The 24046-nt window shown below is 56.2% G+C and overlaps 1 protein-coding gene across 1 annotated transcript in view; it reads left to right on the forward strand.

The window, feature by feature from the left end:
• EFNB1 (ephrin B1) overlaps nucleotides 1–24046 on the forward strand; it is a 48941-nt gene that overhangs the window by 19871 nt on the left and 5024 nt on the right. The window contains exons 2-4 of the mRNA XM_069015110.1: nucleotides 8731–9008; nucleotides 22489–22581; nucleotides 23525–23653. Of these exons, the coding sequence (XP_068871211.1) occupies nucleotides 8731–9008; nucleotides 22489–22581; nucleotides 23525–23653 (500 nt within the window). The remainder of the gene's footprint in view (nucleotides 1–8730; nucleotides 9009–22488; nucleotides 22582–23524; nucleotides 23654–24046) is intronic.

A 24046-nucleotide genomic window follows, 5' to 3' on the forward strand; every position in this document is an offset into this window, starting at 1 on the left:
CCCCGCTGATCCAACCGTGTTCCCTTTTAACCTGCCTCTCCCTCTCTCCCCCTCCTGGCCCCCCGTCCTCCGGATGAGCGGGGCTGTAGCCAGGGCACGAGTGGCCAAACCGAAGCCGGAAAACACACGGAGCCGAGCAGGAACATGAGCTGTTTCTGATGGATCATTTAATATCTGCAGCATCCCAGGGCTGGGATTGTGCAGCTCCTGGTGCCGTCAGGGTTTTGTGATGCCTGACGTGTGCTGGACTCTGTTGTTCTGCCTCCATGTTTTCCCTGTGGGTTTTAGGTGGTGGTTTTTGGGATGGGGGTCACGATGCAGCATCCAGCAGCCAACCCCTATTGGGGTAGGGATTGGGGTGCAGGCAGGAGAAGGTGAGTGCCCACTGCCCACACCTCGGCCCCGCCGCCGCCGCCCAGCCTCATTGTCTCACTTCTCTCTCCATTCCTACGCCAATTAAAGTGCTGTGTTGCCATTCATGGCCCTTATGGTTTTGTTCAGTTGTCTGTCAGCTCTTGTCAAGCCCTGTCCCCTTCCCCTCCCCCGTTTCCAAAAACAAAACCCCTGACAAACCCCCCTTTGAATCCCCTCTTACCTCACTCCCAACGTGGGGCCCCATTGCCGGGGGATGCCGGCGGCGGCGGCGGGGAGACCGCTCCCCATGCTGCCTTTGTGGGCTGCCGCCCCCCGGCCCTCGGCCTCCCGCTTCTGCCAGCATTAATTAGATAACTCGGCCCCTCTTGATTCCTCTGAGGGGAGATCGAGACGATCCAACTCCAGGGAGAAAATATGGCTTTTCTTCCTCTTTATTTTTTGGCAAAGCCCTTGGTTCCGTCGCTGCTGGAGGTGCTTATTGTGCTGGGAAATAACATGTTTGGGGGGGGGTGGGTGTGGGGCGGGGGTGAGCCTGGGGGACTCCCAGTGTTCCTCATTCCCTGTCCATCCCCCAGGCGGGTGTGGGTGGGAGCCCGGGGTCCCCCGAGCCCATGCCAGCGGCTGCAGAGAGTGCTGCAGGTGGCAGCAGCAGCCTGCACCAGTGCTCTGGCCCTAATTAAATCTGCTCCAAAATCCATCAATTAGCAGCAGGTTTTGTTTCCCCTCCCTTGCACGGTTTGCATTGAGATTGTTCGGGTGCAGCGTCCGAGTGCATGGAGTGTGCGCGGAGCTGGGAGGATGGAGCAGCACATGGCTGCTCCCGGCAGGCCCGGCTGCTGCGAGGGCTGGGAGTCTTCCCTCTTCTCCCCCTCTCCTCTTCCTGCTTTTCGGGGCATGAGGGTGGTCAGCAGCTGTCCCTGGAAGTGATGGAATGGCATCAGGATGCATCCTGGCCGAGCCCATGCTGGGACAAAGGAGAATGTTCTCCTTTTGTGGGCGCTGCCTTTGGTGGTAGTGATCTGTCGCCCTCCTTGGTGCTGCTGGGGAGTCACTTGGATACTCTCCATGGCCATGCTCTAATTATGGGGATAGCTCAGGGAGAAAGCCCTTCCTGCAGCCCTGCTGTGGCACAGGAGGGCTGAGTCACTGGGGCCAGGGATGTCACCAGCTGTGGTGGCAGCCGCTGGCTGTGGGTGCCGAGGTGTGGCTGGCATCCCACAGCATCCATGCCACCTTTCCTGAAGCATGCTGACCTGTTCTCCCAGTATCCTAATGGCTGGAACCCTCCTCTGCTCTTGGCTGGTGGTAACCTTGGTGTGACTCTTCCCTAGGAGAAGGGTTCTGGACTGCAGGACGTAAAAGCAGACCTGTCCACAAGCTGCAGGTTTGCAGCTGAAACCAGGATCCTGCTCCCGACTTCCTGCTTGAGAAACCCAGCAGTGGTGGGTATTTTCATGGAAAAGTGGGCTCTCTGGTGTTTCCCCCAGATGCTGGGTAAGGGCTTGGTCTTCAGAGCTATGGCAGCAACTGCAACATATAAACAAAGCTCAAGGAGCTGTAGTGGGACCTTCCCTGCATTCCACCTTCCCTGTGTCCCACCTTCCCTGCTTCCAGTGCTGCTCAGGGTAAGCAAGGTGCTCTCTCGGCCTTCAGTGTTTGAGGCTGCCTGGGGAGAGTTACGGTCCAAAGTGTTGAACATGAGGCATGTGTTTGCCAAACCTCTGTGTGAAGTGTTGGAGTGGCCTCTTGGCCGTTGCCAAAGCCATGGGAATCTTCAGAGCCACCGGTTTCCCTGTGGAGAGATGCTGGGAGCCAGACCATGACTGCGGCTGGTGTTTGAGTGTGGACAGACTACACTGCCTTGGGCATCACCCCCCTTTCTGGGCAGAGAGGGGCAGTTTGGGTTCATTTCCCCCTGCACTCAGTGTTTCCATCCCTTCCACTCGATCCCAGCCCTGGCTTGACCGTGACCCAGAGTCGGTCACGGCGTGGAGCTTTCCGGGGTGTCTGTGCCAGGGGAACGCTAGCTTGGGCATCTTGTAACTTCACCTCAAAAAATGTCACCCCTGGCACCCGGGGGTGTGGGGTGGGGGGGTTATCAGCCTGCGAGGAGCCTCCCAGCTGGCAGGAAAGCAACAAAGGGGTTTTGGGGAGCAGCAGAGTTGGAAAATGGCATCCTGGAGCTGGGGGGGGGTCGGTGAACGTTGCCATGGAGACCCGTTTATGCCTCACTGATGCGTCGTGTAAATCCGTTTGGAAACGAGAAGGGCCTTTTGTCTTTGGGAGGGTTGAATGGGCCTCATTAAACCCGAGATGAGGAAAAAAAAGGCCCTTAGAGTGTATCTGGGAGGGGGACGGGACAGCCCCGGGGGGGCTCAGCAGAGGCTGTTCCCTCTCCCAGGGATGGTGAGGAGCCGGGGGGTCTGGAAGGTGAGAAATATCTCCCTGAACAGTGGAGACCAAAGGAGTGAAGGAGATAGGAGCTGCTTTCAGATACCTGGAATCGCTGGCTCTGTGTGGCCACCTCAGCTCCAAAGGATGGAGCAGAAATAGAAGAGGGCTGCCGAAGGGCAAGGAAAATAATTATCCATAGATTAGCAGGGGGAAAAAAGATGGCAGGCTCTTCTAAAGGAGACTAATAATAGAGGAGCACATGAAAGGAGTGGGATCTGAGAGCGTGGGGGTTCGTGTGCTCCTATTTACCCTCTTGTGTGACGAGCGGCACGATGGACAAGCGAGAAGGCGACAGATACAGAGGGAGGAACCTTTTCATTCCACTTGTAATTAACTTCCTTCTACGGAGTATCTTTGTTCCCAAGAGCTGAATGGGAGTCAAAAAGGAGAAAGGGGCTGTGCCTCTGTGTGCTGGCACCACTCCGGGGAAGGGCTGTAGATGCTGGTGGTGTGCTGGGATCAGGTGGGCCTTTGGGATTAGGGTGTAATTCCTCTGGTTTGATTGTCCTCAGCTCTGGAGAGCTGAAGTGAGGTGGATGGGGGCTGCAGTGTCTCACTGATACCTCCTGGTGTCACCAGGAGAACCTCTCCCTGTGACATGGGGTGTCTGAGGTTCCCAGCTCAATCTCCCTGGGGACCATGTGGTTGTCCCTGTCTGGTAATGCTGTTTGACCTGTCAAGTCCTGCTTCACGTAAGCAAGGTCCCAGTTTTTACTACCGACCTCTCAATTCTCCTGCTTGGTGAAAACACAGATTTTGGCAAGGGCAGAGGTGTCTGGGTGTCACCAAGGGAGCTTTGGATAAGCTGTGCAGGCACCCTCCAATGGCTGGAGTGTGATGTGGCTCTGTGACATTGGGGTCTGGAAAACAGCTCTGGGGACAGGACTGATTGTTCCGGCAGTGGCAGAGAGTCCCAAGTACCTGGACATGGCTGCTGTGTCCCAGGGAAACTTGGAAGAGTGAGGCAGAGAGGGCAGGGTTGGATTTGTGTGTGGCTGGGCACTGGCAAATCGCAGGGCTCAGGAGTGTTTTTCAGGATCCCACACCCAGTTTGAACATGGGGCTTTGGCTTTTTTGCTGGATCTGGCCCTTTCCCATCCCTTCCTTGAGGTGATTCCCAGTGGGTGGGAGCTGTGATCTGTCTGGAAGGACTCACATGTTCTTTTGGTGTGGAGAGCTGGGCCCACGGGGGCTTCAGCTGCCCAGACACCAGGAAAGCCTCCCAGCTCCTGCAGGTCTCGCTCTGCCGGGCATTGTCAGCCTTCCCTGCCAGACATACACGTCCTCCATGTAAGATCCAGTTATTTTTGGATTTCTTTGAAGCAAACAGCATTTAGCATATGTCATCTTATATGTATGTCAGCATCAGCTTTAGAATATCTTCTCCAAGGAGAAGGTTCTTGGGAAATGTTGTTCTGTTTCTGCCAAGCCTGAAAACAGGTGAGGGGTGTCGTATGCCATGGACGTGGGGAAAGGTGATGCTGCCCTGAAGATTTTGTAGTTGACGTGGTGCAAGAAATGCGTGGATCCAGGGGGAGAGCAGTTGGAAAATGTGTCAACCCATTCTTTAAAAAAATTGTATTTATTGGTCTTCCCTAACAAAGAGCTGAAGGGCTGTTGGATTTTAAGGTTCTGGATGACTTACCTGCAGGACACTTGTGCCTGCAGGATTGCTGGGAATGTGTTGGCTCATCCATGTCTCTCCATGTGTGCCCACATGCAGGAGAGGAACCTGCATGGGAGAGAGGTGTGGAGGAGGGGGGTGTCATTCCCAACACGACTCCTGAGCTTGCTCTGGCCAAACTTGCTCAGTTTTCCTCCTTAACTTGTGTTCTTCCTCCTCTCCCAGCAAACCCTCTCTGGGATGCCTCTGACACTGGGCCCTGGCTGAGTCCATGGCTCTTCCAGCAGGTCCCACCTGTAGCCCCTGGTCACTCCATCAGATCCTGCATTTTGAACCCCCAAGGGGAAGTGAGGGGGGCTCTGCAAAGGATTGGGGGCCCCACCAGCAGCCCCCCAACTCAGGGCATGGGAGAGGCTGCACTTTAATCCCATCTCCCTGCTCCGGCATCCCAGCATCCCGCTGCCAACAGAGCTCCCGTTGTTTACCCAACTCGAAGGAATCGGTTTACAAGGCTCACAAATCCCCTTTTCACCTTTCCCATCAGAAAACACCTCCCGAAACAATGAGGAAATTGGACGCTGCCACCTGATCGCTCCCAAGGAACCTGCGGGGCCGGGAGCTGGGGGCCGGGAGCAGCGCTGGGGATGAGGATGCCTGGCTGGGATGGCCGGGATGGTCCCTTGGCTCTGCAGGTGGGCAGCCACAGGTGCCACCCAGAAATCACCTCAGGGGTTTTAAGGGATGAAACTGCCACTGCTCTCCACCTGCTCAGCTGGCAAAAAAATACTTGTTTTAAGCTTTAATGGCTGTAGTTAATCATTCCCACCGCCTTGGACACCAGGAGAAAGGATGCTGGGATATTACGTGTGAACTGGTGATGGTGCCAATCACAGGGTCCCAGAATGGTTTGGGTTGAAAGGGACCTTAAAACTCATCCAGTTCCACCCCCTGCCATGGACAGAGACACCTTCCACTATCCCAGGTTGCTCCAAGCCCTGTCCAGCCTGGCCTTGAACACTTCCCGGATGGGGCAGGAATAAAGCTGGAGCCACTATCCTCCTTGTCATGTGCGATGGGTGAGGTAGAGGAGAGTGAGTCTTAACGCTGGGAGTTGTTTCAGCATTAAGGTTGAGCTAAATTTTAGTTTTTCTCTTTTTTTTTCCCCTCCCACCTTAAAACAGGGAAATCAAGCTGTGTTTTCCAGAGGAACAGCAGATTCCCCCTCCCCTCCTTGAAATTACACCGGGTGCTCTGAGGGCACGATGAATTTCCCTATTAATTTAAGAGTTGCTCTGTTCATTCCTCCGGGTTAAGATAAATCTGAAGACGTGTGCTTGTGAAGACAAGTCAAGAGTGTAATTCTTTTTTGTCTTCAACCATGCCTCAGAACTAAAATTCCTCGGCTCCAGAACTGGCTGAAATCCTGCATTCAGGCAACATGTGACAATTTTTGGACGTTTTTTTCCTCTCCTTTTCTTGTGATAAATGGTGCTTTTCACTATGTATTTTAAAGGAGAATTTCCCAGAGAATCAGCCCCTGGCATGGTGGGAGCTGTTGTTGGTCTTCCTTAGGATGATCATCACAAGCTGTTCTTGTGACAAAGCAGAATTTTTTTGGGAAATAAAGGTCTCTGTGTGTGGTGACAAGCTGGAAGAGCTGTGTAAGGGGTTCAAGGCACACACCTCAGGTTTATCTCCTCTGCCTGTGCTGCCCAGGCTGTCATCTGGAAACAGCCCTGCTGTTGGAGAAGAGGGGAAATGGAGGAGAAAAAATCAGGAAAATTGGAGGACAAAGGGAAAACCGTCTGTGCGTGGATGGGAATGTAACTGGTGGGGAACAGCAGCTGGAGGGAGCAGTGCAAAAGCTCCGTGCACAGGGAAGTGGCTCTGTCTTGCTCCATGTTTGCATGGATCTGGAAGACGTTCCTGGGCTAATTCCCAGACAGCAGCTGTGTGCTTCTGGAGCTGAGGCTGAGCATTTGTGGAAGAGATTTGCCTCCTTGTTTTATCCTTACGTAAACCAAAGGTAGGCCTTGGTCCTGAAGTTCCTGAGATGAAGAGGTGCCAGCAGGATGTGGTGCTGGGAGGTTCTCAGCTCCCTCAGTTGCTTCATGGCCCCTCCCCTGCTTACAAATCCATTTGGCGTGTTCCCAACAGGCTGGTGGCCCAGGGCCGGGTTGGTTTGCAGATGTTGGCCAAGGTTTTGGCCACAGAGGTGTGATAGGTCCTCCTGGTATGGAGATGAGGGTGGATAGGAGCTTTCTCGTCCTGCTCTGGCAGTGCAAGACATCTGCTTGACTTGTTTGTGGCTTCCTGTTTGGCATCTTCTGGGCAGGAGGGAGCTGGCAGGGGCTGGAGGAGGGAGCTTGAGTCACTCTGGAGTCCTGTGCCAGGAAGCCTCTGACTCAGCCCAACCGTGGAGAAAGGAGTGTGGGATCCAGCTGCCTCTCGAGGTGGGAACCTGTGCAAGTGTTCACTTGCGCTGCGTGTCTGCGGCCGGGTGGGGAGGGAGGGACAGGGGCTGCTCCCGGCTCCTGCTCCCGCTCCAGCCTTGCGTCAGGGCTCCGGCCGTGGGTGGGGAAGCCTTTATCACTCCCAAGCCTTTGGAAGTGCGTGCTGGCCACTGGCCAGGTGACCTACTTGGTAGTGTGAAGCAAAGCATGGCTCACCTGCCAGCAGTGCTGGGATGGAGCTGGGCTCTTGCATCCCACCTGCATCCCTAAACACCCTGCAGGGGTCATGTTTCCCACTCTCTCCTGGTCACCTTCTGCCCAAATCATGACTTGTACAAAACTCCCTGCAACCTCATGTGGCCAAGGTGCTGCTGTGCCAGTGGTGCTGGGGTTGGTATGATCCCAGCTGCCCCATTGTGCTGCTTTGGGTACTACTGGAGCTGATGTGGTGGAGGCAGAGCTGCAGCCAGGCTGGGAGGATGGACCCATAAGCCCTCTAAATCCAGCTGCATGATGGGGCTGTGCCTGCCATCCCTGTGCCACGTCCTGGGTGCCAGGGATGCTCCTCTGACCTGGTGAGCTGCAAGTGAGGCGCAGATGATGTCTGTGTGTCTGCCCTGCTGCTACAGCTGGCACCGAGCTCCGGAGCCTGTGCCAAGGGCACTGAGGGTGTGTGGGCTCTGGCTCCACCTGCCTACTCCCAGCCCGGTCTGTGGATCTGCTGGGCTCCTGCAGCCAAAGGCCTGGTGCTGGTTCCAGCTCTGTGGCTTCTTGCTAAGACTTGCATGGAGCCACGGAGCAGGTTGGTCTTGTGTGTTTGATCTTCCTTCCGTGGAGCCTGCAGCTCCTGCTGGAGCAGCTGGCTGGGGGAGAAGGTATCTCGGCCCCCATCCGATCTCCGGGGTGGGCTGGGGCAGGGATGGGCTGTGTCCGACAGCGGAAGGGGAAGCGTGGCCATGCAGCCTTGGCAAAGCACTCGCTTCGCACTTTGCCGTGCCCAGATTACATTAGGGAGTTGCAGCAGAGATAACTCTGCAGGAAAATCCATTCCCACCTTATCTCCCATCAGGAACGCGTTTAGTTGCCTACATCAAAGTAGATGATCTGCTGCTTCACTCCTTGCTGCCCTAATCCTCTCCTTCACGCTGAAAAAACCTAATCAGAGCCTTGCCCCACCATAACGAGATCCGAATGTTAATTATCAGCATCTTGTCTTCCTTGCCTTCCCAATGCCCTGCCTTCCAGCCCCGAATAGCTTTCCTCCCTCCTTGCTCCTCTCCATCCGGTCCTCCCACGCTCCTGGGCACGCTGTTGAGCCTGGCTCTGTAGAAGTTGTCCTGCAGGATGCTTCCTTCCCTTCCATTTAAGGACAGGAATTCCTCAGGGAGCCGGGGTGTGGACGGGATCCCTCCCTGCGCCCCATTGTCAGGACTTCTCCCTATGCCTAATTATTGCCTGTCCCTGCAGGAAGCTCCTTGCCTGGCCGTCGGGCAGAGCCGTGGCGTCTCCCAGCCCTTTGTGGGAAGACTCATTCCCGGTTGGATGCCAGGCTTGGGGCCGGGAAGGGAGCCTGCCCTTATCATGGCTGGTGAGCGGGTCTGACCCAAGCCAGCCCTTGTTTTGTCAGCAGGAGCCTGTGCCGGGTCCATGCACAGGCTGGGATAGTGAGGGAAGAGGAAAACTTCATTTTGGTGTCAAAACCCATCTTAAAGAGTGGGAGCAGAAGAGCTGAAGCACAAAATAAATGGTGTCAGAGTGGGGTGGGCCGCGCTGGTGTGGCCTCTGCTCCAGCATGTGGTAACCTCTTACCCTCCTCTCTTCCAGGTTCATGACTGGGAAGGGGCTGGTCATCTACCCAGAGATTGGGGATAAACTGGACATTATCTGCCCCAAGGCGGAGCCGTCCAAGCCTTACGAGTACTACAAGCTGTACCTGGTGAGGAAGGAGCAGGCGGATGCCTGCAGCACCGTCATGGACCCCAACGTGCTGGTGACGTGCAACCGGCCTGAGCAGGAGATCCGCTTCACCATCAAGTTCCAGGAGTTCAGCCCCAACTACATGGGCCTGGAATTCAAGCGGCAGCAGGATTACTTCATCACATGTGAGTCGCCCTCCTCTTCCTCGCTGCCAGCCCTGGCTCGGGAGGGCTCGGGCGCCTGGAGAGTGTCACCAGGCGCTTGTGTGTGACTTGGCCGGTGCAGAGAGCTGACACGGACGGAAAATATGTCCCGCTGGATGGGAGCAGGGGGAGGAATGTGTCACTGGCCGAGTAGGTCAACAGTCCCTATCTGACTGCTGTGCTGTGTCCCCTGCCCTGCTCGTGGCTGGGAGCAGGAGCACATCCCCATCTGGGGTCGGCCCTGCAGTGCTGTCATGCCTGGAGCCTATTTTTTGCTGCCATCTTTGCTGGAGGTGTTGCAGGGCTTTGCTTTGGGGCTGGGGAGAGAGAGGAATGGTGTCCAAGGAGATGCTTGTCCTTATTCCTGGGTGTTGCCTCCCAGAGCAGCCCCAGCAGTGGCAAGTGCTAGTGGTGTCCAGTGTGTGATGTGATGGAAGTGGCTGAAAAATTCTGCACACTGGCCTGTTCTATTTGTGTCTTGGTGCACCATGGCATTTTCTGGAGGGGAGAGAGAAGGAGGATAGAACTTTCTTGGAGCCTTTCTTGGAGATCTGTGCATGCAGGGGATCACTGCACAGAGATGTATCCGCTTGTGCCTGCTCCCGTGTGGATGGTGGGGGACCTGGGGAGCTCGGCCGTGTCTGGGTAGTGCTGCCAGCTCTCTCTTTGTCCCCTCCCCTCCTCCTCAGCCTGGCTGTCCCTGCCTGGCTCAGTGCACTGCAAAGGGCACGGCGGCCGCGGCTCAGCTCCCCTCGCTGTGTGCCGCGGGCTCTGCGGTGAGCGGCCGGCGCAGGGGTCACCGCCCGCGTGGGAGCGAGCGCCCGGCCGTGGGAGCGGTGTGTTCCCGGCTGGAAACAGGGTATTTTTAGCCTGGAATCTTTGGGAGGGGGTGGCAAGGCCGTGGTGGGCGGTGGGGGCAGGGGGGGCTGTGCTGTAGCGTGATGCTGTGGTGAGGCTATGGGTCTGGATGTCCCCGGCGAGCCTGGATGGGGCTGTTGGAATCTTGCTGCAGAATAATTTGGAATAAACCTGATGCAGAGGAAGCAGCTGGGCCTGGCTCTGGCAGGTCAGCCTTGAGCCCTCATCACTTCTGTTATGGCAAATTTTGCAGAATGCTTCCCGATGCACAGCTGAGCTGGGTAGTGACAGGGGCTCATGGGGGGCTCTGTTCCCTGTATGGCCATGGAGATGCCAAAGTGGCTCCTGGATGGTCAACCAAGAAAGTTTCCCTAACAGGAGGGGTGGCAGGAGGGACGACCTGACGCCACAACCCACGGAGCCGGCTCGGCTTGGCGCAGTGCTGGCAGCGACCGCGGGTTCTGTAGGGCTGAGTCATTGTGGCAGGGCCGGGCTCTTCCAGAACAATGGTCACTGTCACTGTCCAGACATGGGGATGTCTGTCCTGTGTCACTTGAGGGGCACCAGCTTTGAAGCCATCATGGGGGCAGGACACCCTGGTTCCAGCCCAGATGTCCCAGATGGGCTGGGGATGCCAAAAGCCCTGGCACAACTCCCATGTAGGCTCCTATCTCCCTTACCACAGCTGGCACCAGTCTGGTGGCTCTGGGACCCCAAAGTTCAGCCCTACTGCTGTCCTTCAGTTGATGCAAAGCTTCATTGAATACAAGCTTTGCCTGCAGTGGGCAGAAATTGGGAAGAGAGGCCAAAGTGCCAGGCTTGATCAGGCAAACATCTTGAAGCACTCGGTCAGTGGCTCCTCTGTGTTTGGGGGTCAAGTTCAAGCACTAACGTGGTCATCAAGCTAATGAGGGCTGAAATTGGGGTCCTCTGAGCTACAGCCCATGGGACTCTCAGGCTGCAAAGAGCCCTCAAAGACAAATAGGTTCCCCAAAATGAGCTCAGGAGGTGAACAAAGCACTGAGAAGAAGAGACATGGGATCCCTCTTACGGTAACCAAGTCCAGCAGGAAGGTGGAGGCAGAAGGATTTACCAGCCCCTGAATTACCCAAATTTTAAGGAGCTGTTTTGCATTTCACACGAAAACTTAAGTGAAAATCAACCTCCCGGAGCTTTAGGAGGCGCTTTCACAAGCGGCCGCTGGTGCGTTGCCGACTCCAAACGCGGCTCCCGTGGGGCCCCCGCGGCTTTGAGCCGGTGCCAGCTCCCCTCCAAGGCTGCCAGCACACCTGGGTCACTGCAGGTGACCGGCTCCGGCTCGCTGCGGATCCGACGGGACACGCAGCCGGGATTTTGCAAAGCCGGCATAGCCCAGCTTGGGAAATCCAGGCTGTGCGTCCCGTCGGATGTTGGGCTGAGCCTTTTAAGCTCATTTTTTAATATAAAATCCTGTTTATCCTCTTGTTCCCAGTTTCAGGCTGTATAGGGAGGCAGCAAGCGGGGTGCTTGGAGCATCCTGAGCATCCCTGTGGGATGCCCCCCCCTCTCCGCAGGGAGCTGGCAGTGCCCTCTGCCCCTGCCATGGACCGTTTCTGACTTTAATTTCTCTTGACTCCTCCATGCTTTGATGCGAAACCCCTTGGAGCTGGGAGCTGCCAGCCGAACTTTGGCCCCTGGGTGGGCTGAGGATGCTCCTGTGATCTGGCCGTACCCTCTGCCGAGCAGCCCCAGGAGTTCTTTCTGCCAAGAAATAAAATAGCCAAAAAAAAAAAAAGTCAAAAGTCTCCTGAGCAGACCACCCACATGTTGTCTTTTTTTTCCCCCCCAATTTTTCTCCCCTCCCTTTCCCCAAGCTTTGCCTGGACACACAAAAGGTTTTTTTCTCCCTTTTCATTTCTAAGCCGGGGAAGCGACGCTGGAGCCGAGGGGAACAGGGCGTGTGCCGCTCATCCCCCACCTTCCCCAGCGGCTGGAAAACCTCCCCACCGGAGCCAGGGGGCTTCCCGGGGTCCCTCCTATTCAGGATTGCTCCTTGCCATTGCTTTGGATATGCCAAGCCTTGTTTAGGGACACTTTTATCACAGAGGGACACGGCCCCAGCCCTCAGCTTAGCAATGAAAAGGCTTTTGAAAGCTGCCGTTCCCTGTCCCCGTCCTCACACCGTCCCCCTCCACACCAGCTCCAGGCTTTCCTTAGAAGCATCTTTGCTCCCGGGGTGGATAAGGAAAGGTGATGCTTATTCCTAAGGCTTTCCATAAAGAAAAAGATGCAGCTGCTCCTGCCTGCAGGTCTGCACTGGAGACTGAGACTGGGGGGGCACATGGGACTCCAGCAGGATGTGGGGACTATCCCCAGGATCAAGTGCTGAGAGGGTGTAGGAGCTGGGAATTTGGGAATTGTGTGTTTTCTATCATGATGTGCTGTGGTTTCTTCCATCTCTGGTCTCCCGGGTGTTTCCCTGCTTGCCTTTGGTGCCTTGGTGGGATTCCCTGTCCCCAGTGTCCTGTCCCCTCCCTACAAAATACATCCCACTGGAATAGCCTCCCCCCGGCCTGGTGCCTGCACTCCCAGGACATTGTGGGCAGCTCCAGCCCCGCCACGGCTTATCCAGCCCTGCAGGTTCGGCTCCCTCCACCTCCCCTCCTAATTCACTCCAGCTCCTAATTGCATTTGCTGCTCCTCTTTGAACTTGCTCCAGTTTTACTATCTCTGGTAATGAGGTGCCTGGATAGAGATCCATTAATCCCCGTGTCCTGGCAGCAGGGTGACGTGAGGAGGAGCTCCCGGAGTGGCTCCCTGCTATCCCAGAGCTCTGGATCAGGGAATCAAAGAGTAGTTTGGGTTGGAAGGAACTGCTGAAAGTCACCTAGTCCATCCCTGGAATGCCCCATCCCTGAAAGTGTTCAAGGCCAGGCTGGAAGGGGCTTGGAGCAACCTGCTTTAGTGGAAGGTGTCCCTGCCCATGGCAGGGGATGAACTGGATGGACTCCCATAGTTCCCAGTCCCTTCTGCACTTGGTTTTGGGGCTGGTGGTGGTCCTGGCAGCCCCTTCTGTGTTCAGTGGGGGTGTGGAGGCCCCAGGCAAGCCTTGCTCAGCCTTGGGGTGTGCTCCAGACAGCTGTTTGCAGAGGTGGTGGTGGTTCCGAGGTGTTCTTCCAGGTGGGATCTCTCAGCTGTCCCTCTCCCAAGCCCCTGGGCATGGCCTCAGTGTCCCACATGTCCTGTGAGCCTCTTTAAAGCACAGAGCCCTTGTTTGATGACAATGCTGAAGGAAAAGCAAGGTCCCAATAGATGTTGCCTCATAAATCCGAGGCGTTTGCTGTTTATTGTGAGTCCTTAAGCCCTTCAATCCATTTTTGATGTAATAACGTCCGTAATCCAATCCAACGCTTTTTGGCAGCGGGATGCAGCGAGAGCGGATCTATTACCCTGAGTGTTGTGTTAAAGCCCTTGTCTTGCATTTCTGTTTTTAGATGCAATTAGTCTTAACCTGGCAAGAGTTATTTGTTGTAAACCATGGCTGCTGCTGCTGCGACGCAGCTTCGTCCCTGGGCCGCACTCCGTCAGCGTTTTCCTGCTGCTCAGCGTGGGGAAGGGGGTCACCTATACCCTGCCAGCTGCCAGGATCATCCTTCCTCCTTGGGAGCTTTTTTAGGACACGTTGCCATACTCGCTTTTCTGGCTGCGCTCCTCCAGCTTCCGTTGGTTTGGGAAACCTTCAGCCCGTGCCAGCGCGTGTGTGCGGAGCCGCTCGCGCTCCTTCCTGCATTCCTTGGGATTTGATCATTCCCTCCCTGGTTCCTTGGGCTGGGGGCTGTGCCAGGGGGGGCTTTGTCAGCCCGCCAGCTCTTTGCTGATGCCATTTGAATGTGGCCACTTTCATGTACTCCTCATCCCCCTTCCCACAACTTGTTTGGTGGAGGGGAGTTGAAAGCCCAAGGGCCGTTTGATGCCATGATGGGAGCTGTGAACTTCTGCTGATAAAACCCCAATTAAGTGGCTTCCTCATTCTTCCCCCAAACGGGCCTGGCTTGTGACACACCCAGGCCAAGCAGAGCCGGCCTGGTGGCATCCATCTGGTTTTGGGGCTTTGCTGCTCCATCCCCATCCCGCTGGGAGCTGCTGGCAGAGGGTGGTGATGCCGCGTGGGAGCCGGCGGCTGGACACAAATGGCTCTAACGGTGTCCTGCTCCCGACTTCAAAGCCCGGGCCCTGGCCATGTCAAACCCAAATAATGGCCCTTAGACGACACGCGGTTCCTTGTCTTGCAGGCTTGTCTGAAGAGCGTGACCACAGTAAATGTGATTTTGTTGAGCCCTGTCCCTTAAGCCTCTGCCTCTTTTCTCTTCTCCTCCTCCCTCCTGACCTTTTCGGCTCAGCACTGTCCCTGGACAGCCCCTGGCAGCTGATCTCATGGCTCAGCCTTTCATGGCCCTAATAGGGATGAAAAGCCCCCTCAGAAAGGGCCGGTGTCCTGCGCCCAGCCAGGAGGTAAATACCCCATGCTTTGATCTGCTCTGGGGCCAGGGGGGCCCTGCCTGCCACAAACCCCTGCCCAGGGGTCCCTGCCTGCCATAACCACCCACCCAGCGTTTCCATGCCCGCTCAACTCCCTGGCTGCTGGGCAGCCCAGCCCTGCCCGCAGCCCTGGCACAGCCAAAGGCTCTGGAGCCGGGCACTGGGTGCTGTCTGCCCAGGAAATTGGGCTGGCTGCATCCCAGGATGCTCTTCCCCAGGAGAAATGATTTCCAAGAGCATCTCTAGCATTGTCACGACCCATTAGGAGAAAACAAAATGTGTTGAACTCCTCAGTGCTCCTGAACACTGAGGTGACAGCAGAGATGACGTGCAGGAGTGATGGCAGTGAAGAGGTGACATCTTCCCCTGCATCACCTGCCTGATCCTGCTCTGCCCCCCTGTTCCTGGGACACTGGGAATCTGCCTGTCCCCCCCCCAAAGAGCTTCCTTGGCAGCTGTGGTGGGAAGCTCACAGCAAAGCAGGTGTTTTGGTGCATCCCCTCTTCCCTTTCCTCATCCTGCTCTTCCAGCCCTTGCTCCTCCTGCCATGTCTGCAGCAAATCCCAGGGCATCTCCTGGAGCTGCAGCTGCATGGACTGTGGTGGACCTGGCTCTTCAGTGATGGTCACCTCCAAGGGCTTCCTCTGGGATACTGGAAGAGATTAAACTTGGCTCCTTTTGGATTAAACATTGAGTAGGAGTCTCTCAAGGCAGAAGGAGCTTTCAGCTTTATGAGGAACTGAAACAAATCCTGGCATACCGGTGTGTCTGGGAAGCTGTGCATGGAGAAGTGCAGGCATATTTCTTCCTTGGCTTATTTTTTTAAATAAGTATAACATCAAGACCCTCTCCCTGGGCTTTTCCACTGGGATCCCTATTGCATTCCACTGCTCCTGTAGTGCTGGGGCTTGTTGGCATCACTGCCGCTCTGGACTGGTGCGGAGGGGCCTGTGAGGGTGGGTGCTGGGTGTGTGATGGTGGGTGCTGGGATGTGAGGGTGGGTGCTGGGTGTGTGATGATGGGTGCTGGGATGTGGTGGTGGATGCTAGTGATGGTGGGTGCCATCTATCAGATCAAGAGCTCACTGGGGGCTCCAGGAAGCACTGCCACACTTGGACCCTGAGATGCACAGGGTGCAGGGAGTCTGGTATTAATGAACTGTGACATGCCACCCTTTTCCGTCCCTAATTTCTAGGGATCTGTGTCTGTCCACCCCTCAGCCAGGCTGGCCCAGGTGGTGTGTGGCACCTTTAGCAGGACATCTTTCCAGGGAGGATTGGTGTCACCCTCCATATGGAGTCTCTTTGCCCTGGGAATGATGGTTTTGCTGCTGCTGTGTAATGCCTGAGCTCTTTTATCCCACCTGGCAGTGTGGAGTGGGAGTTACACAGCTCATGGAGAGGGGGCTGTGGGAGCACAGGGATCCCGGGGTGGCTGCAATGGCTCTAATTTGGGGGTAGGGAGGTCCTTTCCTCCATCCATTACTCACCGAGGAGGCAAATCCTTGTCTGGATAGTCAGGGGTTTATGTGGCATCTGTTGGAAACTTCCAAACCCTGTAACTCAGGGTGTTGCTGGAGACCATTTGGTCCATTCATTGCTGTCCACCTGGAGCAGAGACCAACTCCTGCCATGCAATCCCCAGGAGCAATGGATCATCTCCTGCTCCAGCTGTTGTGGGGTGCAGCACTGGGAGCCGCAGGTGATCCTGCTCTGAGCCAGCCTCCAGTGGGTGCACGACCACAGTGGGAGCAGTGCCTGGGCTGGCTCCTCTCACAGCCATGGGATAATTTGTAGTTCTGGGCCAGGAGTTTCACCGATGTCACCTCCCCATCATCCAGAAGTTCCTGGTTCTTATGCAAAGTTTGCCTGTAATTGCACTGGGGTTTCCTCCTGGCTGTCCCACAGCACCTGGAGTTCCTGTCCCTCCCCACTGCCTGGCACCTCCTTGGCTCCCTGGGCTCTGCTCCTGGCTGTCCCACAGCACCTGGAGTTCCTGTCCCTCCCCACTGCCTGGCACCTCCTTGGCTCCCTGGGCTCTCCCAGGCAGCTGGAGCTTCCAGAAGATCTGCACATGAATCAGCCTCTCTGTCCCTGATAACCTGAGGTTTTCTCTGAGCCCCTGGGAGTGAGGATGGAGCCTGAGCTCAGGTGGGCAGCTGGCGTTGGCATTGTCCTCGCAGCTGGGGATGGCACTGTCTCCATCCTCTTCCCAAAGGATTTCTCAGTCATCTCCCAGATGTTTTGCTACCTAACAGGAGAGATTTACCCTTTTAAAAGGCAATAATTGCTTTCCTCCCCTCCTGCTCCCAGTGGGGCCCACAAATGACTCTGGCAGAGCATCAGGTGGGGAATTACCTGGCACTTTCATCCGACCTGACTCCAGTTGCTTGGGGCGACTGCAGAGTGTACAAATCACCCTCCTCTCCCAATGATGTGCTCCTTCTTTGGAAGGGATGGATAGACCTGAAGACAAAGGGTTTATTTAGGGCTGTGGTCCCCCTGAGCTGGGCAGGGAGCAGGATGGGGACGCTGGGAGTCTCCACAGCTCATCCACACGGACATCTCACAGTGTTGATGATAAAGGGCTGGAGTGAGTCACCAAGCTGTGGTCCTGCAGCCAAGATGTGCTTTCCAGCCTGGATGAGGTTCCCTGCAATCAAACAGTGACTCTTAATTATGATACTAATTAGGGTTGGTTATAATTTTCCACCAGAAAGCTGATTTAATGGCAAATTAGCTTTTCACTTAAGCATTACTTGGGTTCAAGTGTCTTTTTCCAGTGGCTACTTCAGTGTTTGCCTGTTGTTCTCCCTTTGCCCCAGGAAAGAACGGGAGAGAGTGGAGCTGTAGGTGGTGAGGATGTGTGGTGGGCGGTGCCCTCCCTTCTTCCCTCTGTAACTGTGTGTGTCCCTCTGTTCTCTATAAGGAATGGGGCTAATTTAACCCTTTAATTTGATTTTGGGGGTGCTGACCCTGGTCAGGGAAAGCTGAACCCCATCCCAGCCACACCCCATGCAATGGTTTTCATTCCTGTTTCCAGCAGTGCATTTGAACTGGGGATTTTCCCACTGCCTTTGCTGGAGCAGGGAGCGTGTGGTGAGATGGCCAGATTCCCGGTGCTCCATGGGCTGGCTGCAGCAGCAGGCTCCTCACCTGCCCAGTACAGGTGTGGGGAGAGACACAGCAATCCCGGCTGGCCTCATGGCATGGGCATGGGCCTGGCCTTGCCCTGATGCCAGGGAGGAGAGCAGAGGGGGCCCTCCCGGGGTCAGCGGTGCAGGCAGAGCAGCCTCCATGGCTCTTCTCTTTCCATGCTGGACGATGTGGCTGGAGCAGCTCTGGAGCTGGCAGGAGTGGCTGTGAAACCCAAGCCTTGTACCTCCTGCACCGTGTAGGGATGGGACAGGGCCGGGCTGGCTCGCACAGGCGTTTCAGGGGCTGCAGGGCCCCTTCCCGGTGCAGCTGCCTCGGGAAGGCTGGGAGAAGGCTGGAAGAAGGCTGCCGGCCCCGCTGGCAGTGTGACAGCATAGGATGGGCTCCCCCCGCACAGCCCCTGCCCCGGCGCTGGCAGCAGCCCCAGCCAGTGTGCTGGAGCTCAGGGAAAGGGCTGGGGGATGTGTGCGGGGTGGGGGGCTCATGTCCCCACAGCCAGGAAGTGACACCGATATTAGTATTAATAATACCGATAACGGGATGCCCTGAGCAGGAGCTGCGTGGCCCTGCTGCCCGGGAGGAGCAGGAGGAGGAGGAGCAGGGGCTGTAAGCAAGCTGGGCTCCCTGGAGGCCCCAGGGAGCTGGTGTGCAGTGGAGCAGGAAGGTGCCTCTATTCGGTAACCTGGCAGTGGCTTCGTGTCCCCTGGGATGCCAGCCCTGGTTGGGATGGGGGAAGGAGCTCAGTGCCCATGGTGGGTTGGGCTCCGGGGCAGCACCTCTGTGTCGGTACTGAGGGGGTGTAAAACAGCTTGAAAGACCTGGAGAGGGAAGGTGGCGGGAGCTGGGATTTTATTTGGAGTGCAGTCTGCTTGTGGATTCCTGCAGGGATCTCTGGCAGTGTCTGAGCATGTCGGAGATGTGGGAGGCACATCTCCAGGGTGACCTGTAGGGGCTTCACCTGTGCCAGGAGGGCCTTTCAGCCCAGGGGTGTCCAGGCTGGGCTGAGGCTGCTCTGCACCAGCTGCCCCTTGCCAGGGTCAGTCCCTTGGCTCCAGCGGGATTGGGATCAGGCTGTGGGGCACCGGTGGGATGCTGCCACCTCTCCTAAAGTGATGGAAACACGAACCTGGTGCAGGTCTGGGGCAAGGGGGGTGGTGGGGACGGCGGCCGGGCTGCGGCCACGCCGTGCCTGGCTGGGGCTGGAGCAGGGCTGTGTTGCACAGATGGAAGAGTGATTAAGAGCAATAAAAGGAAAGAGACTTGGATTCGCTACAGTCTCAGCACATTAATTGTGCTTTGGGGCCCAAATCATAACGCAGCCCTGCTAGAGGGAATCCAGCAGAGAAACCAAACATCTCACTCTGGCCAAGGCTGACCATTTAAGAGACCCTTGCCTTCATCTCTTGCCAGGTATTACTTCCAGCGTCTCCCATCTGCCAAAACCCGAGTTCTCCTTTGAAATATTTTTAGGGGAGGGAGAAAAGCTCTGGTGACACTGAGTGCTGGCAGTAGGGAGGCAGCAGGGAGAGCACATGGCATTGCTGGCTTGGAGACGGGACCATGGGGTTGTTGGGTGTCTCAGCCATCTGTTCCAACTCCGTGGTGTGTGTCACTGGGCTGGATGGGCGTGTGGGATTCCAGGAGTGGAGGTCCTGCCTGGCTTCCATGGTGGCTGAGCATCTCCTCTAAATTGACAAGCAATTACATGGTTAATGGTATCACTGTTAAATCCTCATCACTCAGCAGCCCGAGGCTTAATGCTCCATTAGGGCAGAGGCATCTGATGGCTCTCCGGGCTGGGAGTGGCCTTTGGAAATCGGCCTTTGGAAGTGGCTGGCCAGAGGTTATTTTTGCTCTCCCAGTCCTACAGCCAACCTGTGAATCCATCCAAAATGGAATAGGGCAGGAAAATGCTCCTGTACGCTCAGTGTTGCTGGGGCTGGCTGGGTTGAGCCTTGCTGGTGTGGCATGGGGAGGTGAGAGTGCTGTTTGAGACCTGCCATTTCCTATTCCCTGGGTATTCCCAGCTCCCTGCCTGGCTTCCTTCATCGTGTCACAGCCGTGCCTCCTGCTGCTGCCCTGCAGCCGCCTCTCTCCAGCCTGGGGCTCTCCCAGCTCTCCTGCAGCCGCTGCCGTGCCTGTGGATTTAACATTTTCCTCTGGGTTGCTGACTCTGGATTCCACTGGCAGCTGAGGATTGGTGGTGTCACCACGGCTCACCCTAAGCATGGCAGTGAGTGGCACAGGCACTTGGGGAATCCATCAAGTGCCACCTGGATCCCAGTCTGGATCCACTGGAGCTGGGCTGAGCTGAGCCTGGAGCCTTCTGCTGGGGCTTCTTCCACTGGGAAAGCAGGAAACAGAGCAGGAGGAGCAGCTCTTCATCGCTGAGCTTCACAGGGAATTGTGCTGGAGGAGTCTTTCCTGATGGATCAGGGACCTGCTGCTCTCACATCACCCTGTCCTATGTGTTCACGTCAAACTCTCTGGACTCTGCACCATTGGATGGATTTGGGGATTTAGGATTTTGACTTTTGGAAGCCCAACCAGCTGCATGAACCATCCAGCTTCTCTCCAGCCCGTTGTGGATTTACATGGAATGTGGCAGCTCATGTCCTTGTTTCCAGAGGCCATTCCAAGACCATCACTATGGGTTTTACAAATGTTTTCCCCTTTTTCTGTTCTCTCAAGCAACTGCTTCATTTTTCCACGTGGTTCCCTCTCCAAGCTACTTTCTCCCTCATAATTTCCTTGGGCAGAACAAGAAGAAACTTCATGTCCAAGTGCAGGGTGGGAAGATGCTCAGCTGTGTCCCTTCGTCCATCCTTGTGACTCCAGCTGCTCCCTCTGTCCTCTTTGGACGTTTAATATTTTTGTTATACGTGGATGGAACATCTCATAGTTATTTGCAGGAACTGCTGCCTTTATGGGATCTTCTGGTTCCCCCCACAGTGAAATTTGCTTGCTTGTTACCTCATTTTGATATAATTAGTTAATTATTTATAAATCAGACTTTGTGAGGCCTCACAGGGACTGGTTTTTACAGACTGCTCCCTTCTCCCTCGATGGATGAGTCTCTTTGAGATGGAACAACCAATGGCATGGAGCGGGGAGCTGGGAAACTGTTCAAGGAGCTGCTTCAGGGCCGTGAGCTGGGATGTATCTGCTGATTTCACCCCCAAACCGGTGCCTCTGGCCTGGGAGAACTGGGCTGCCGAGCTTTCTGCTGGAGTTCACTTCAGATGTGTTTTTATGGGGAGTCTGAGCTCAGGTCCATCCTGTTTGGATTCCAGAGAACTCGTGCAGGCTGTCGGGGGCGTTCCTCTGCATTCCCAGGCGTTTGCGTGGGGCTTGGTGCTGACAGTGCTGCTGTTGGAACGGCCGCCAGCAGATCCCAGCTGGATGCACCATCCCAGCTGCATGCACGGCTCCATCCCGGGAGCCGCTGGCAGGGGGGACCTGCTGCGGGAGAGATGATAACTCAGCAAATGGCCCAGGGACTTTCTGATCAGGAAAACGTTTGCTGGGGTTTCAGGCAAGAGCCTTGATTGCACAGAGGTGTTTGGAAAGAGCTGATGGACTTGGAGCCTGCTTCCCAGCAGGATCTGGGGGTGCTTTCCAGAGTATCCCAGTGTGGAGGCTCATGGAGGCACCCAGCCTCCTGCTGTGGGCAGGGGAATGTGAAAAGACATCCTTGCTCTGTAGTCCAGCCTCTTCCTGTCCCCTCACCTACACCCAGCAGGGTCCAATGGGTTCATCCCAAATTTCCATCCGTCACCTGCCCTCCCAGACCTGCGTTTTTGCGGGATGGAGGCCAGAACAGGGCTGCAGAGGGAACCTGAAACCCCGGGGCTGAGCTTTGGCCTTGAGGCTCAGGGAGGTGTTGGTTGTGCTGTGTTGGCCAAGTCCTGCCTTGTGTCTGGAAAATTATCCCTGGATTCTGTGATTCTCCATTGCATTGCCTTCCCCAAGCTGTTGCCGAGCTCCTCCCAGGTTTCACTGCTTCCCTGGGTGAATTGTTCCCTGTGGTTGGATTTGGTGGAGCACTGGGATGATTTGTGTTTGCCACGATGGAGGGAGGTGATGGGGTAGGAACCATCCTGGTCCCTGGGCAGATCTGGTTCCGTGCCAGGCACAGCGGCCACATCCAGGACGCTTGTGGGATCAGAAACGAGTTTTTTCAGTCTGTTTAGCAGAATGTGCCATTTAGGTGCTTAATCCTGCAGTCCTCTCATTTGGGTTTGTTCTCTCTTGTGTCCCCCCTGCCCTGAGCCCTGCAGAGGGCCAGAGGGTGGAGGACCTTCCCTGTGCTCCCGTGGGATCCAAGGGCTGAAAACTCCGTGCCGGCTCCATCGAAAAGTTAATGTGAATTTAAGTGACTTCTGCCCTGCAATTAGAGCCCCCAGAGCCCACTGGGGCTCTGAGTTTACATTCTTCACCGAGGCACAGGGTGTAATTAGAGATGTATAATTTAAACTGTGCATATGCAAGTGTTCCCATTCTGCACCAGGAGCAAAGGAAATTATCCAGGAATTAAAGGGGGAGGAGGGTGCAGGCGTGGAGAATGGCTCACTTGTGTGGATGTGGCAGTGAGAGGAAGCTGCAGGGATCCTGTCCTCACTGCTGCCGGCAGCTTTGGAAGGGGCAGGAGCCGGGAATTCAGTGGGCTCCGGGTTGGGGCATGAAGATGTGGCTGTAATGGGGGATCAGGAGTGAATCCCTTGGGTAGGAGGTGCCAGGGGATAGCTGGGACCTGCCTGGCAGTGCCAGGGGGCAGTGAGGACCTGCCTGGGGACAGGTGGGGACCTGCCTGGCAGTGCCAGGGGACAGTGGAGACCTGCACAGTAATGCCAGGGAACAGCAAGGAGCTGCCCAGCAGTGCCCTTCCAGCTCCTAGGAACCTGTCTAACATTCCCTCTCTTTTCTTGCAGCCACTTCCAACGGCACACTGGATGGCTTGGAGAACCGGGAAGGAGGGGTCTGCCAGACACGCTCCATGAAGATTGTCATGAAAGTGGGGCAGGGTGAGTCCTCCCATTCCCTGGGGTCTCCTGCTGCCCGCTGACACAGGGTCTCTGTCCCTCTGGGGAGTGTGGGAGTTCAAGATTCCAGGGAAACTGAGGCCAGGCCAGCTGCTCCTGGGAGCACTCCTGGGTTAGTTCAGCAGAATTTCATTTTTAGGATCTTGCTTCCTGCCTTTTTTCTCTTGCCAACATGGCTCATGTGCGGAGCACTGGGATTGAAAGGGAGTGATTGTTCCGGTTACCTCGTGGGCCGTATCCCTGCAGGAAGTGACCTCGGCACAGGACCCATGAGCCCTGCGAGTGCCTTGGGGGGCCTGGCACAGGCAGTGCCCTGTAACTTCCCAGGCATCCAAGGGGGGATTGGAGCTGGCCAGGCATCAGGGATTGGGCTTGGTGGCTCTCAGCTGTGGGGGCCACCGGGCTTTGGGGACTCCGGTGGCAGTGGGACACCAGGGATATCACCAATGGGCTCTTCTCCTGGAGCTCCTACTCCCCACCACCTCTATCCGGAGCTGCTTCCCAGCCCCAGCGATGCCCCGGGCTCATTTCAGCCCCAACTCGGATGCGCAGCTCCTGATTCTGCTTCTCATTATTGTGTTTGCACGTCAGGGCCTATATTTATAATAAACAGGCAAAGCTGTGCTGCAGCCTTGGCCTCCTGCCTGCCCTTCCCTTCCCTTCCTCCCGCTGCCCGAGCAAGAAACCTGTCCCAGCCCACGCACGGGAGCTCTGAAAACAGCAAACCAGGGAATTAGGGTGGGGACCTCCTTCCCACAAGCCCTGGAGCAGCTCGGCCTTGCTCTGTTGCTCTCGGCATCTCCCAGCTCTCCTGTGCCCCGTGGGAGTGGCTGGCATTTGGGGGCACTTCTTTAGGGGGGAGCAAGCTGCTGCCTTCCAGGTTGGATCAAGGCTTCTCATCCATCCGTCCCCTCCACTTTCCCAGATCCAAACGCGGTGATCCCAGAGCAGCTGACAACGAGTCGGCCGAGCAAAGAGTCAGATGACACCGTGAAAGTCGTCACGCAGAGCCCGCGCAGCAAGGTCCCGGCGGTGGAGGAGCCCGGCAAGCCAGGTGGGTATTCCAGGGATCCCCAGGAGAAGGATGGGGTTCTGCCTGCCATGGGGCCAATGAAGCCCCTCCAAGCTGAGCTTGTTGCTTGGATCCCAGGGATACCAGACTCTCCGGATCAGGGATCTGGATGGCTTTGCTGTAAGTGTTGTGCCCATATCTGCCATCCTGCTGCTGTCCCAAGCCCATGGTGCAGAGCAGCTCGGGTTTGTTTTCCCAGCTCTTGGCAGAGCTTTGCAGGGATGTGCTGTTTCAGCACTCTTCCTCCTCCTCCTCCTCTTCCCATGTGTTCCTCACAATACATCTGAGAGGGCTTGGAGGAGGTGAGGTCCTCGGGTGTGAGAGCCCTTTGAAGGTGGTTTCCTGAGTTCCTGACCCTTCTGAGAGCAAAGTGGA

The sequence above is a fragment of the Aphelocoma coerulescens genome, chromosome 4A (genome assembly GCF_041296385.1).
Source record: "Aphelocoma coerulescens isolate FSJ_1873_10779 chromosome 4A, UR_Acoe_1.0, whole genome shotgun sequence".
In the NCBI taxonomy this organism is placed as follows: Eukaryota; Metazoa; Chordata; class Aves; order Passeriformes; family Corvidae; genus Aphelocoma; species Aphelocoma coerulescens.